Genomic DNA, 12,443 nt, shown 5'->3' on the forward strand with positions numbered 1-12,443 from the left:
AAAGCGACATAAAATTTTATTTGGAACCAGAAATTAAAAACTAAATAGTACCACTACTGTTGTTTACTACTAATAAATCTCCGTATTAACCAACTAATAAATCTCATCCAGAACTAATCAACTAACACACCTCATCTCCCCCTTGGGAGACAAAAGTAGATAAATTTGTGCTTAATATGTCCGAGATGCAGAGAGAGTCTTTGGTACTAGTCCTTTGTCCTTGTCTTCTCCTCTCGCCCGCTCTCCCCTCTTCCCATCTCTACTTCTCTCTTTCCAATTTATTGCTATTCATTAGTATCCATTTTTTTTTCCCTTTGCTTGCTGCTTTAAGCTTGTAGCTCACTTGACACTCGACTCTACTTCTACTACTACTAAACTTCAGTTCAACTCCTGATATGATATGCTTCGCGGAGGTTTTAGATTGAACCCGTTTGTTGATTATCACTACTCTTTACTTATTTTGAAGAATGGATTTTGGGATGATAACAACTGAAGGTGTAGGTGGGGATGCTTCATGCAATGGTGCTGGTTCAGAGCCATTTGGGATCAGTCTAGAAAAGAGAGGAGGATCTGGGGTGCTCAAAACTGAGAGATCTGGTTCTATTCAGGAGAGTTTGAGGGTGTCTAAATCTGCTAGGGCTGGTGAATTTTGCATCTTTTCACAAGGCCAAATTCCTGCTTTGCTGAGATCTGGTTCAGGTCTCCCTGGGAATAATGGACAGACTATGATCAGTTTCTCATCTCAGTCCCAAATTCCTTATTTTAGTGATGAAGATGCCTCCAAAACCTCAGCTTTTCCATTCTTTATCGCCCCACCAGACCCCCTTTGTCCAAGAACTTCAGGTATGCCAAGGACCCTTTTTTGGTTTCTTCCATTTTTTTGTTTGCTAAACAAAGATATTATTTTTGTCATTTCATGTCTGTTAGGTAGGTGGGTTGGTTTAGATAATCAGTTTTTAATCGTACACAGTTGGGTTTTGAAGATTTAGATGTTGGGGCTGACGTTAATTTTCGTAAAAGGTTGATTGGGTTTGCTTGGATTGTGTTTTCTGTTTCATTGGACAAATTATTGGTCTTTTCAGGGACTAGTATCATACTAATGAGATTTGTAGATTTTTCCCATGTCTTGTCAAGAAAAGAGAAAAGGTTATTTTCGTTTTTCTTTTTCTGCCTTTTACTAATGACTATGTGGTTTTACCAAAACGCATGTCTTTCTCGTTATATGATTACTTTGTGATAAGTTTTTTACCTGATTATTTGATTGGTACTGGTATGTGTGAAAAATGACGAATTGCTGCTAATAAAAGTCCTTAATGTTCATGTAAGGGGCACGAATCCACAAATACGACTTTGCAGAAAACAGACTTTATTAGATTACGCTCCTTTCCTGTCATTCTCAACGTCCCCTCTTTTATTCTTTTCATTAATTCCCTTCTCTCATCTAAATGAGAAGCATTCATTAGAAATACCATATGCTTTTAGAGATCAAATTGAAATTGTTTTGGGTCTTGGTTAGCATCATTTTCAAAATTTTCTTAACTTAGTGTTGTCACTTCAATTGATATTTTTGTCTTTCCCTTTTTTCTTTTCTTTTTCGCTTTTTGGCTTTGAGTTTCTCCTTTTTAACCATTCGAGGACTTGAACAATTTATACAGCCTCCTTTTTGTGATTCAGGTTATGCTACGGAAAAGTCGACTGAGGGCATGCGTGGGCCATTTGCTAAGTTCAGAGGCCCCTTCACTCCCTCTCAGTGGATGGAGCTGGAGCATCAGGCTTTGATCTACAAATACATTATTGCAAATGTCCCAGTTCCTTCACACTTGCTCATCCCTCTTAGAAAATCTTTCAACCCATGCGCCTTTTCCAGCTTGTCTTCTGGATCCTATGGCTCCAGTTCGTGTAAGATTGTCCTCTTCTTACTTACTAGCCTGAATGAACTGGGTTATTTATACAAATGTTGTATTTCTTAACAGAAAATAAAAGATAATTTAATTAGTGTTCCAAAGATAGCGAAACAAATTTCTTGGAACTCAACTTTAATGCCAAAAAGCTACTCCAAAATGGATATCCGACTATCAATTTCTTTAGAAAACTTAGGCAGGCATTTGACAGCAGCAAATTTAAGGCAATATCTACTCAACAGGTGCCTGACTGTTTGCCTTACAGTACTGCTGCCGCCACCTCTAAACGAATGGTATCCACCTCTGCCACCTCCAATGCCACCACCAAGACAGATGCCCACTACCCCTCGTTCTCCAATGTCACCTCATGATATTACTCACCATCTCCTCCCACTTACTCACCAATATCACCCCCTGCTTCAAATTCCACTCCTTCACCAACACCAACTTGGAACTCTCGTCTCGCAACTCCAACACCATAGTTGGGAGAAGAGATGGGCTGGCCAGATTGGTGGAGAGAAGAGTGGAGAAACTTTTGTTAGGAAGAATGAAGAAGCAGCAGGGTTGTATAAAATATGCTAGGATGTAATTTGTGCAATTCTGTAACTAGTAGCATCAGTTCTTTTGGCCCTTTGACGCTTAGACAATTCTCAAGAACCTTTATTTGCATTCTATTGATGTCTTTACATGCATTAGTTAGTGTATCTCAGACAAAATTTCATTCTAATCCCTAATTGTTTAAGAGTATAAGATAAATTACCATGTAACACATGCTTGATGTGATGTCAATAGTCGTTACTTTCTGAATCCCATTCAGGAGATAACTTTCTCTTTTCGGTTTTGCTTTTCTTTTTTTTTTTTTTGGTATTCATTTTTCTCCTTGTGTGTACAGTGGGATGGGGTTCTTTCCATCTAGGTTTTGCTGGCAGCACTGATCCCGAGCCTGGGAGGTGCCGTCGAACAGATGGAAAGAAATGGCGGTGCTCAAGAGATGCTGTTCCTGACCAAAAATACTGTGAAAGACACATCAACAGAGGCCGCCATCGTTCAAGAAAGCCTGTGGAAGGCCAGAATGGCCATGCTGTCTCTGGATCCACTGCTTCAAAGGTGGCACCGATTGCTTCATCTTCATCAGCATCGGTGATGTCCAGCAGCAGCGCCTCCAACAGCCTTGGTGCTGTACAGCACTCTTTTAAGAATTTGCACACCCGTGCTGATAATGCTTCAACTGAACATCTTGTGAGCAGGTAAGCTATACAGCCATTTTCAGAGACTGTTGTCTATTTCAAATCATCATTTCATTTCAAGTTTTGTGAGACTGTACGATAGTGTACTGCTTGTGCACTTAATTGCTTTGTCCCTTCTTCTTTACCATAAAATCAAGCTGATTGCTTTGGTGTTACAATGATAAATCTGAGTAGTCCTGGGAAACAAGTTGAGATACTTCACCATGGTGGATCTGCTATGATTTGCTAGTCACAAGTCCATGGTTTGTCCTAGACTCCTAGGCAATATGAAGTAAGAGCATGCTGGAAGCGCTAGATTTCTCTGTTTGTGTTATAATTCTGTGTAGTCCCTTCCTTGCTAGCCTCCTACTCGTGATATAACCAGTTGGACATGAAAGAAAGCCTCGTGTCTATGTTCTCTTTCCTGTGCTGAACTAAAGGCAATGCGTATGGCAGGATGCAAGATCTTCATGGCCTCTCCGCCGCAGGAGATTCCATCAACTTGAAATCCAAAGACTCGCCATTCTCCATTCAAAAGCAGCATGCCATATTCAGGGGATTCTCTCAGACTGAATTTGGAGTTGTCTCCCCTGATTCCCTTCTTAATCCTTCTCAAAGATGCTCCAGGATGAGTTCTAAAACCTCTGATTCTCTATTAGGCTTCAATGACCATGAGACACAGAACCAACATCTGCTTCGGCATTTTATTGATAAATGTCCCAAGGATCAATCTCATCGTGCCTCTATTTCCTGGCCTGAAGAACTGAAATCAGACTGGACACAGCTGTCGATGTCGATCCCCATGTCTACCTCAGATTTTTCTTCATCTTCAAGATCTCCTCGGCAGGATAAACCAACTCTTTCTCCCCTAAGGTTAGCTCGTGAGATTGACCCTATCCAGATGGGATTGAGCGTGACTAAGGACGTCGTTGGGCAGAACCAAAAGCAGGCAAACTGGCTACCAGCTTCTTGGGGAAATTCAATTTTAGGTGGGCCGCTGGGAGAGGTTTTGAATAGCACTTCTAGCAACGTAGGAGCTTTCAAGAGCTCATCTACTCTGAACCTCATGACAGACGTCTGGGATAATAGCCTTCAGATGGGATGCTCTCCTACTGGGGTGCTACAGAAGTCAACTTTCGTCTCTCTTTCAAATAGCAGCTCGGGGAGTAGCCCAAGAACTGACAACAAGAAAGCTCCTGAAGGTGCGACCCTCTGCGATGATATTCTTGGTTCAACTCTTGCACATTCAACATCTATTCCATCCATGTGATGCCCCCATAAGAGTAGATGGAGGTGGACTTCAGGAAGTTTGTTGTACTTCATGTTGATCAGAAATTTATCTTTTCTCCGCCCCCTTCTTTTTCCCTTTATCATGGTGTGCAATTAATTTGAAGCAGAGACTTGTTGCTCATCTGAACCCAGTATTCAATTGTAGGCACCTGTATTGTATCATCAACTGATTACATTCTGATATTACCTCGTTCCTTGTTATCTTATGGTGGCTGCTTGCTGTTATGTTTTCATACTGATTCAGTAATATTAGAAGTAGTTTTATCTGATGAAGCTTTCAATATCTGAGACGAATATCCTGTGTAGTATGGTCACAAGAACCGACCTCACGTCAGCTTCTTACTTCATAAACAGGGTATAAAGTCAGAATCATCAAGAATTGAATTATTGTGGACAGCTTCTGTAAGAATCACGCAATCTCTTGATGCTGTTACCAAACATACTGAAATTTATGCATTGGCATGCGGCTGGACAGGCAACAATCTTTAATGGAGAGACAAGGGATGTGCTGCGAAAGGTTAAAGCTCACTGGAGACTGTTGTTGGCAAGTATTGGGGAGCGTAACATCATATGCTTGCATGTAATTTCACTTGTTTCTGTCCGCAGAACAGTGACCGGTTGTTCTTGTGTTGTGGGGTATTCCAGGAGGGACTTTCCCAGCGCTCCCAAACAGAGAACATAACCAATTTGCCGCCGACGGTCTGGATTTACATATTATTGTTGCGTCTTGGCAATCTAAAAAGCTTAAAATCACATAACAATCTAAAAGTGTTGTTCTGCCTTCCAGCCACCCACAAAGCTGTCTATAATGTTCTTGCAGTGAATAAATCTCGCCCTCTTTCTATTTCTGATGTTCTGCTACATCACCTTCTGTAGTTTTTGAATCTTGCCCTCTTTATATTTCTAATATTTCGCTGCAAGATGTAACGGGGACTTGTACAGCCAGCATGATGGTAGTTGATGCTGTTTAATTTATTCATACATTAAATCTCCCAAGTGATGGACCAAAAAACAAAAAAAAAAAAAAAAACTCTAAGACCAGAATATTCATTTGCAAATCATCCCGGAATTTCCTGAATGTTCAATTGCAAACCTATGCCCATTTCCCCCCTTAACAACAAACAGAAGGGAATTATTTACCGTCGCGTACCTTTTACGGTTCAACAGCATAATAACAAAGATTAAATAAATGTAAGAGATAACGGAGTAAAACTCGTAAAAGAAGATGATGGAGATGGATAGCATAGCGGCAAGAGGTGGGCGTGTAGCTCAGATTCTATGGGTGTAAGATTGAGTCTCTCATGCCTCTGGCATTCAGAACGAGGAATTATGCATTCTAATCACTGCAAACATCCCATTTCCCCTTACTTGCTATCCATCTTCCACAAAATCAATAAAAAATTTTCTTGAAAAAAAGAGAAAGAATTAAGCTCATAGCATAAAGGACATGAGTAAAGCGGGAGCTCAGACACGCACAAATAGGTCATCAAAGAAAAACAGGATAAAAAAAACAATGGTCGAATAATCAACCAACTCAGAATCGAGAAACGATTTCAATCTTCATTGCCCCCGTCACAACGCACCAGATATCAATAAATCGTTTATGTATAATAATGATCAGAAATTAAAATAGCTGATGTCCGCTAATTCTGCAAAAATCATCGACTTCCCCCTCCGTCGACTAGCGGAAGCGTAGTGAAACAGCTATTATTTGCTACTTATATACTACTAGCGAGGAGGAGAGCAAAACCCTAGAGTAGACGCGACAAAAAAGGGACCTTTGATGGTAATGGGCTCGGCCCGATGTTCCTTGGGATAAGCGGACCGAAAATATTGGGCCCTGTCAACATGTCGCCCTTGCCACCTGGCCCAACCATTTTCTTGGGAAGAAAATTCTAATTGTCTTCTTTCCGCCCTGAAATTTTAGGCCTCTAAATATCAATACAAGTGACCGACCAGACCTAATTCATTGTACATCATTTATGCTCGGATGAAGAAGGCGTAATTTTCTTTCTTTTCTTTTTTTTTTTTGGAAAGTTTATACGGTTTACGAGAAAATTAGCCAGAGCATGAGCCCAAGGTGCAAAAGTAGATACAAAATTTAAAAAGCATTTCAACCAAAACACAAGTGATCCGGTCGGTCAGTTAAGACATCTTGCTTTGGCGTCTTTGACAAAGTTACTAAAATTGATCAACGATCATCTTTGCTGGGGATTCCTGATTTTGTACTTGATCATGACATGCATCGAGTTGCAAATTTTGCTACCAACCCATTAGTTAAACCTAACCTACACTAGTTTTAGAAAAATCCGTTAGTATGGGGTGTACTTTGTTTGAATAACCTAACCTACACTGGTTGTTAGTTGTCACTACATCAAGAAGTTAGCATCAATCGATTGGGATACGGATAAAGAGTTCCAGTTGGGATATGAAAGGGATCTGAGAGTCTTGTAAGGTGCAGCTGCAGCAATGGTCAATCGAGACAATCAGTAACACTTGCAGTGGAAGTAGGCCGCAAACCAAAACTAATACTAATGACAAAATCTTTTCCTTACTAGACTAGTTACTGTCCACAGATTCTCGAGCTGATACTTGTTTGATGTTTCCAGAAGCAAGAGACCTCGGAAGTCATGTGCAAAATCATTTCGTTTTTGTACCTTGATCAATACAACCACTGCACCAACCGTTTTGTGTTTTTATCAACTTATTCATTGATGGATTATTTCATTTGCAAGTTATTGTCTCCTCTTCTTCTTCTTTAACCGCTGGCATGCTTAATAATTTCGAAAGCAAAAACCACATATTTCTGCCCATTCACGTTTCGCTTTCTTGATCTGAAGGAGTCCACCATTATGGGAAAAAGCAGTCTACCGCATGCAGTTAATTTGTACTTATAATATCCTCACTAACTAACAAGTAGCAGCATTGCAAGAAAATTAACAATTTCTATCATCATAGGACTCCTATGTCTTCCAAATTTTAGACTGAAAATGATTCACAGGAAATCTCAGTCTTATTCAGAATCAGTGGGCAGCGTGCCGTTTTCCTGGGAAGAAAAGCCGGGGATTTCCAAGTTTAGTCCCGGCTGCCAAAACAAGACCGCCGGTCCTCGTATTCAGCCGCCTTTACAAAAATCACTTTCTTCTCATTTTCAAAGCCCCCTGAATATGATGGGGTGTTATACTGATAATTATGACGTGAAGATTTCTCCTCCGCCACGAATGACTCAGCCACCAGGTCGAAGTCCTTCAACGAAAGGCCTATGGGGAAGGCGCCAAGACGACCCTTTCGCTGCAGCCATCAAGGAATGCACCAAAAATGTCACAAGCCTTGGTGGAGATCCAAGCAGAATTAGGAAATACATCGGATCCATCAAGAATAGAAATCAAAGCATCATACTCTCGTGCAAGGGGTCCTGCGATGTGAAAGAGGGTAATTTGGTTAGATTGGTTGATCTTCCTCCCCTCCCTCGGGGTAGAAATGGTAGGTGCCAGGCGAGGTAAGGATTTCAGATAGAGCATTATTGCATGCAGAGCATAAAGTGAGGTCGTGTTTACTTTTAGATTAAGTAATTGCAAGGAGAGAATTTACGAGAAGCATATAAATGTGTTCTTAAACTTCGTCGAATAAAGTCCCAATGTTTACATTATCGATGTAGAATGATCAATCAAATATTATTTTTGTATTATTAAGTGGATGATGATGATGATCATGTTTAATCAAGAAATGAGGATTGGATTATGATTCTTTCCGTCTTTCCCATTTGGGTGTCGTGAAATTCACGCACTCTTCTTTATTATTATTATTTTTTACTCTTGGATCCGCTACAAAATTTTTTTGCGCTTGGATCTCCGAAGAGTTTTTATTCTAAGGTTCCGTTAATCATATAACTATTCCTAGGTGGGCTGCCAAAGCTTACAACTCCAGAGGGCCAAAGCCCAAAAGGGCGTATTCAAAGAATTAAAAAAAAAAAGAGAAGAAAACAAAAAGAAAAAGAAAATAATAGATAGAAAATAGAAAAGCACAGGTGTCTAATGTTTTGTACCGTGCTCTGGGGTTTAGTGCTTCAAAGTTCAAACTCTGCTCGATCTCTCATCTCTCCCCTCAAAAACCCTGTAAACCTGGGTCGTCGTCCGCTGCCTGGATGTCCGATGCTATAATCTTTTGAAAAAAAAAAAAAAAGATTATGGCTTTGCCTACTGCAATGGTTTCTCCGGTGGCTGTTGCTCCCTCAAGCATGGTCACCCGCAGTCGGCAAAAGGGTCTCAGTTTCATTGCCTCGAAACCAATTACCGGTACAACTACTCCACCGCCTCAAATGTGTTTGATTTTAAAGTTCCGTTGTTTGACGATTAACGCTAATCAAGCTAAGTTGGTGAGCTAATCTTTTATTTTCATTACCTTTGTAAGCTATCTATCTGCATCTGCATTCATTTACATATTCAAGATCATTTTTTCCCCATATTTGGTTGGTTCCATCTCAATCGTGTCGTGCGTGATCGTAGCCGCTAGCTGATATTAGTATATTACTGTTTAAACATGATTTATACGAAGCCAACTACGACGGATTAACTTCCTTCCCTAGTTGGTTTTTTTTTTTTTTTGGCCAAAAAAGAAAAGAAAAGAAAAATAAAGAAATAGTGGGAATCAGAAATGAATGGGGGAATCATTAATATGAGTTTACCTATTCTGCAAAGAAAAAGGGCAAAAAAAAAGTGTAACCCTGAGTGACGACATACACCATTGGCCCAAGTGTTCAGATTACGAGATGTTGAAGGGTTTATGGTTTCTATCCCTTTCGCTCGTTTACCTTCTCTATCTTGTTGAAATCTCTTGAAACTGTAGTCACATGTTTTCTTGAGCACCATAATGCAAAAAATTAGAGTTATCCAGACAAAGGAAAGAGTTGTTTTGGATGAGTTATTTAGAAAGAAAGATGTTAAGCTGGGGATTGGTGCAATCTATGTAGATTATGAAGAGTTGAATGAGTGCAGTGTTCTCCTTGTGAGGTTTAACCTTTTACCTACAGATCTTAGATTTATATTCTACAAGGTCTTAAAAGCCATTTGTTGATGTTTTGCCAACACCTGCTACAACATTCATGATCTTTTAGGAATAAACCAGCGGTAATGGAGGATTAGGGGCCAAGCAGAGCAAGTGAAGCTTTTCCATTTCTCAGTTACTATGCATCACTGGCATAATGATCTAGCGGTCTGTCGCATGGTCAGAGTGATGTGATAGGTATCAACCCAGGGTTCCGCACACTAGTACCGGAACTGATGAGATGTGATCCCCTTATGTACAAACATTTTTCAGGTGAAACTTCAATGACAATTTGGACGAGTTATAGAAAGTTCTTTCCGTGGGATGTATGGTTTATTTTCGACGAATGAAAATTTAACTGTGGAAAAAAAAATTAGCAAATTTGCAATTAACAGTCCTTATCTGCCCCCTTCCCCCTCCCGGCGTGATATTAATTGGGAAGATCACCACCAAGAGCTGCAATAGCTGTTTATAATCTGAAGATCCTGGCTTTAAGCAAAAATGAAGTGAGCTTGAGGACAATTTGCATGCTGCAGAAATTATCATTTTCACATATGAGTATAACATTCTGAGTGGTGATGTTAGACATCCATAGGGAATAGTTGTTTTCTTCAGTTTGTCATGCAATACTACGACACTGAATGGGTTTACTGGGATCCCCTGTTTGTCCTCACAATGTTATCTACTGCTGCTGTTTAATTCATTGGCTCATAAGTGTGATTTCTAATTTTCATGTTTCTTAATTTAACTTTTGCAACTGTTCTTCTTTATTCATTGTCTAAATGGCTGATTAAAATGACAGCAATTACTTAGGAATTAAGATATGTTGGAGGGAGATTGCAACATACCATCTTCTCCATGGGATTAAGCAATTGGCACATTGATGCATTCTGCATTGAGCTTATCTTCCTGTAAATTATTTGGCTTATCATTGATGCAGACAAAGTCTTCTGGGTTACAGCCCAATGCATCAATGTTTGGAACATTGTTGACATGATTAGCGATCACAAATGATGGAATACTCGCAGCAAGAGTGTCCCCCCGTCTTAATGATTACTTGGAGCCCTTCATTTTTGACTTAAGACCACTTAAGTCGTGGATTTTTGACTTAAGACCCTTCATTCTTGACTTAATGATTCTTGGATTTCAAGTTCTAAGACAAGAATTTCCCACTATTTAACAGACCACTTAAATCCAAATATGGAAATTGATATTCTATCAAAGAATATACTCTGCTGTTATTGTGAAGTAATTGTTAGACGTTTAAACTTCCTTCTTAGAATTGACATGCGAAGTAGTTAAAAAATTCATAACTTCAATGACAAGCCTCTGTCCTTACCTTTTGGCCAGAATTTGGTGTGAGAAACAGAGGTTTTAAATTATACAATGATGAAGAATTTCTTTATTTGAGTAAGAATATGATTGGATTAGCAACTTTTGTCTTGTGTGACACCTCAACAAACTTTTTCATTTGGATATTTGCTGCTCTGATTTCATGAGATTGGATGACCTTTTGAAGGCTCTCTTTGCTCTCAAGTTTCATGTTAATCATCATTAGATTGACTTTTATCATGGCTGTTTATATTGAGATTTTGTGGCAAATATCACCCGCCCTCCTTTTAAAGAATCCATAGGTAGATTGTTGAAGCACTTTGTTAAGACATTATTGTTTTTATTCGCACATTGACCCTAGACACCGCTGTGCAGCTTCCCACTGAGTCTGAGAGCTGGAATGTTGCTATTAATACTGAAGCTTATTTTACCAAGGGGCCCCAATCTTGGAAGCATGCTTTGAGAGCTGCAGCAATATCCAGCTCAGATGCCGAGGGAGGTAAGAATGTTCAACAATTGGCTGAACCTAGTCGGCCAAGGTTGTCTAGGAAGGAAAGAAATCCCAAATGTCTTAGCAGTAGTGCAGCCCAAAAAGTGATGCTTGACCATTTCCAGATTGTCAAATATCCCTTAATTACTGATTTGACCATGCGAGTGATGATAGAAAACAACACTCTAACTTTTGTCGTGGATAAACGTGCTGACAAGAATAACATAAAGGCAGCTGCCAAGAAGATGTTTAAGATTGAGACCAAGAAAGTAAATACATTGATCATGCCCAGTGGTAATAAGAAAGCATATCTAACGTTGATACCTGATCAGAAAGCTGTTGAGGTAGCAAAGAAGATCAAAATCATATGAGAGAGCAGAAGCTTGCATTCTTCAATTTTGCTTCTTTTGTTGGGAGCTTATATGCTGTTGAACCCTTTAAATCACTGAAAGGGTATAAAAGTGATTGCACTGCCCAGTCGCGAGCTAGTGACACTTCTAGGAATCCTCTAGTTCTCGAGCGCCATCTCCTTTGACATTTCTCCAGTTGTCGACAACTGTTGACATGCATGTGGATGCGTTCATCCATCATTGTTAATCCATTTTAGCACGGCAGAGTCCATTTTCTGGTGCATATGAGCGGTGCGTTATGAGTCCTGCATCCTCCAATGCCAAAAGACATGATGGAATTTCTAATGATAGTAAATGTCTTTTGTAGCATAGTGACCATGTTGGTGGGTCTGAATCTGAATACGACTGTGGAGGATCCTTTGATAAAGAATGAAGATCTTCTTTAGTAGTAGTAATATTTATATGTTGCAAAGACGGTCTAACCATGATCATGTAGTGCATCATCGTTTTTCTACTCAAGATGTTTTTACTTTTTATGATATGGAGTTAGGTAAGTTGTTGGGAGGGTGAAGGCTTTTTAAGAAATTATTAATGACATAAATTGTCCTGAATGGTTTTGATTTTTATGCCGATTTATGGTTTCACCGTATCTATGCGAAGCTTGAATGTTCTATGGTTCTTCTGGCCTGGCCATCAGGATATTTTCCCATGTATGAAGTTTCAGACCTCAACAAACACTCTCCTCGTACAACTGCAGGAGACTAAAAATGAGGGTTGGGGGACAACACAAGACACTGAAATATGTTTATCG

General features: G+C 39.7%; 2 protein-coding genes and 2 non-coding genes across 4 annotated transcripts; 2 read left to right on the forward strand and 2 right to left on the reverse strand.

Annotated features, from left to right (window-relative positions):
- Positions 1-226: 226 nt before the first annotated feature.
- LOC113778176 (growth-regulating factor 1-like) lies at positions 227-4,600 on the forward strand. Its single transcript, XM_027323475.1, has 4 exons — positions 227-843; positions 1,675-1,899; positions 2,794-3,148; positions 3,584-4,600. The coding sequence occupies exons 1-4, from the start codon at positions 468-470 to the stop codon at positions 4,395-4,397; spliced, it is 1,770 nt and encodes a 589-aa protein (XP_027179276.1). The 5' UTR covers positions 227-467; the 3' UTR covers positions 4,398-4,600.
- Positions 4,601-5,680: 1,080 nt separating this feature from the next.
- Positions 5,681-5,767, reverse strand: LOC113778899. The gene has a single exon (XR_003469365.1). It is a non-coding gene; the product is annotated as a small nucleolar RNA snoR8a (small nucleolar RNA).
- Positions 5,768-5,876: 109 nt separating this feature from the next.
- Positions 5,877-5,986, reverse strand: LOC113778911. Its single transcript, XR_003469376.1, has one exon. It is a non-coding gene; the product is annotated as a small nucleolar RNA snoR126 (small nucleolar RNA).
- Positions 5,987-8,495: 2,509 nt separating this feature from the next.
- LOC113778471 (60S ribosomal protein L23A-like) lies at positions 8,496-12,256 on the forward strand. The gene is made up of 2 exons (XM_027323888.1): positions 8,496-8,792; positions 11,168-12,256. The coding sequence occupies exons 1-2, from the start codon at positions 8,604-8,606 to the stop codon at positions 11,651-11,653; spliced, it is 675 nt and encodes a 224-aa protein (XP_027179689.1). The 5' UTR covers positions 8,496-8,603; the 3' UTR covers positions 11,654-12,256.
- Positions 12,257-12,443: the final 187 nt, after the last annotated feature.

The sequence above is a fragment of the Coffea eugenioides genome, chromosome 7, assembly GCF_003713205.1.
Source record: "Coffea eugenioides isolate CCC68of chromosome 7, Ceug_1.0, whole genome shotgun sequence".
In the NCBI taxonomy this organism is placed as follows: Eukaryota; Viridiplantae; Streptophyta; class Magnoliopsida; order Gentianales; family Rubiaceae; genus Coffea; species Coffea eugenioides.

Bases quoted from the DNA above. Each gene is read 5' to 3' on its own strand.
- LOC113778471 (XM_027323888.1), top strand. From the start codon at position 8,604: ATGGCTTTGCCTACTGCAATGGTTTCTCCGGTGGCTGTTGCTCCCTCA. The intron at 8,793-11,167 runs GTGAGCTAATCT...ACCGCTGTGCAG, and splicing joins ACGCTAATCAAGCTAAGTTG to CTTCCCACTGAGTCTGAGAG.
- LOC113778176 (XM_027323475.1), top strand. From the start codon at position 468: ATGGATTTTGGGATGATAACAACTGAAGGTGTAGGTGGGGATGCTTCA. The intron at 1,900-2,793 runs GTAAGATTGTCC...TTGTGTGTACAG, and splicing joins ATCCTATGGCTCCAGTTCGT to TGGGATGGGGTTCTTTCCAT. The intron at 3,149-3,583 runs GTAAGCTATACA...TGCGTATGGCAG, and splicing joins ACTGAACATCTTGTGAGCAG to GATGCAAGATCTTCATGGCC.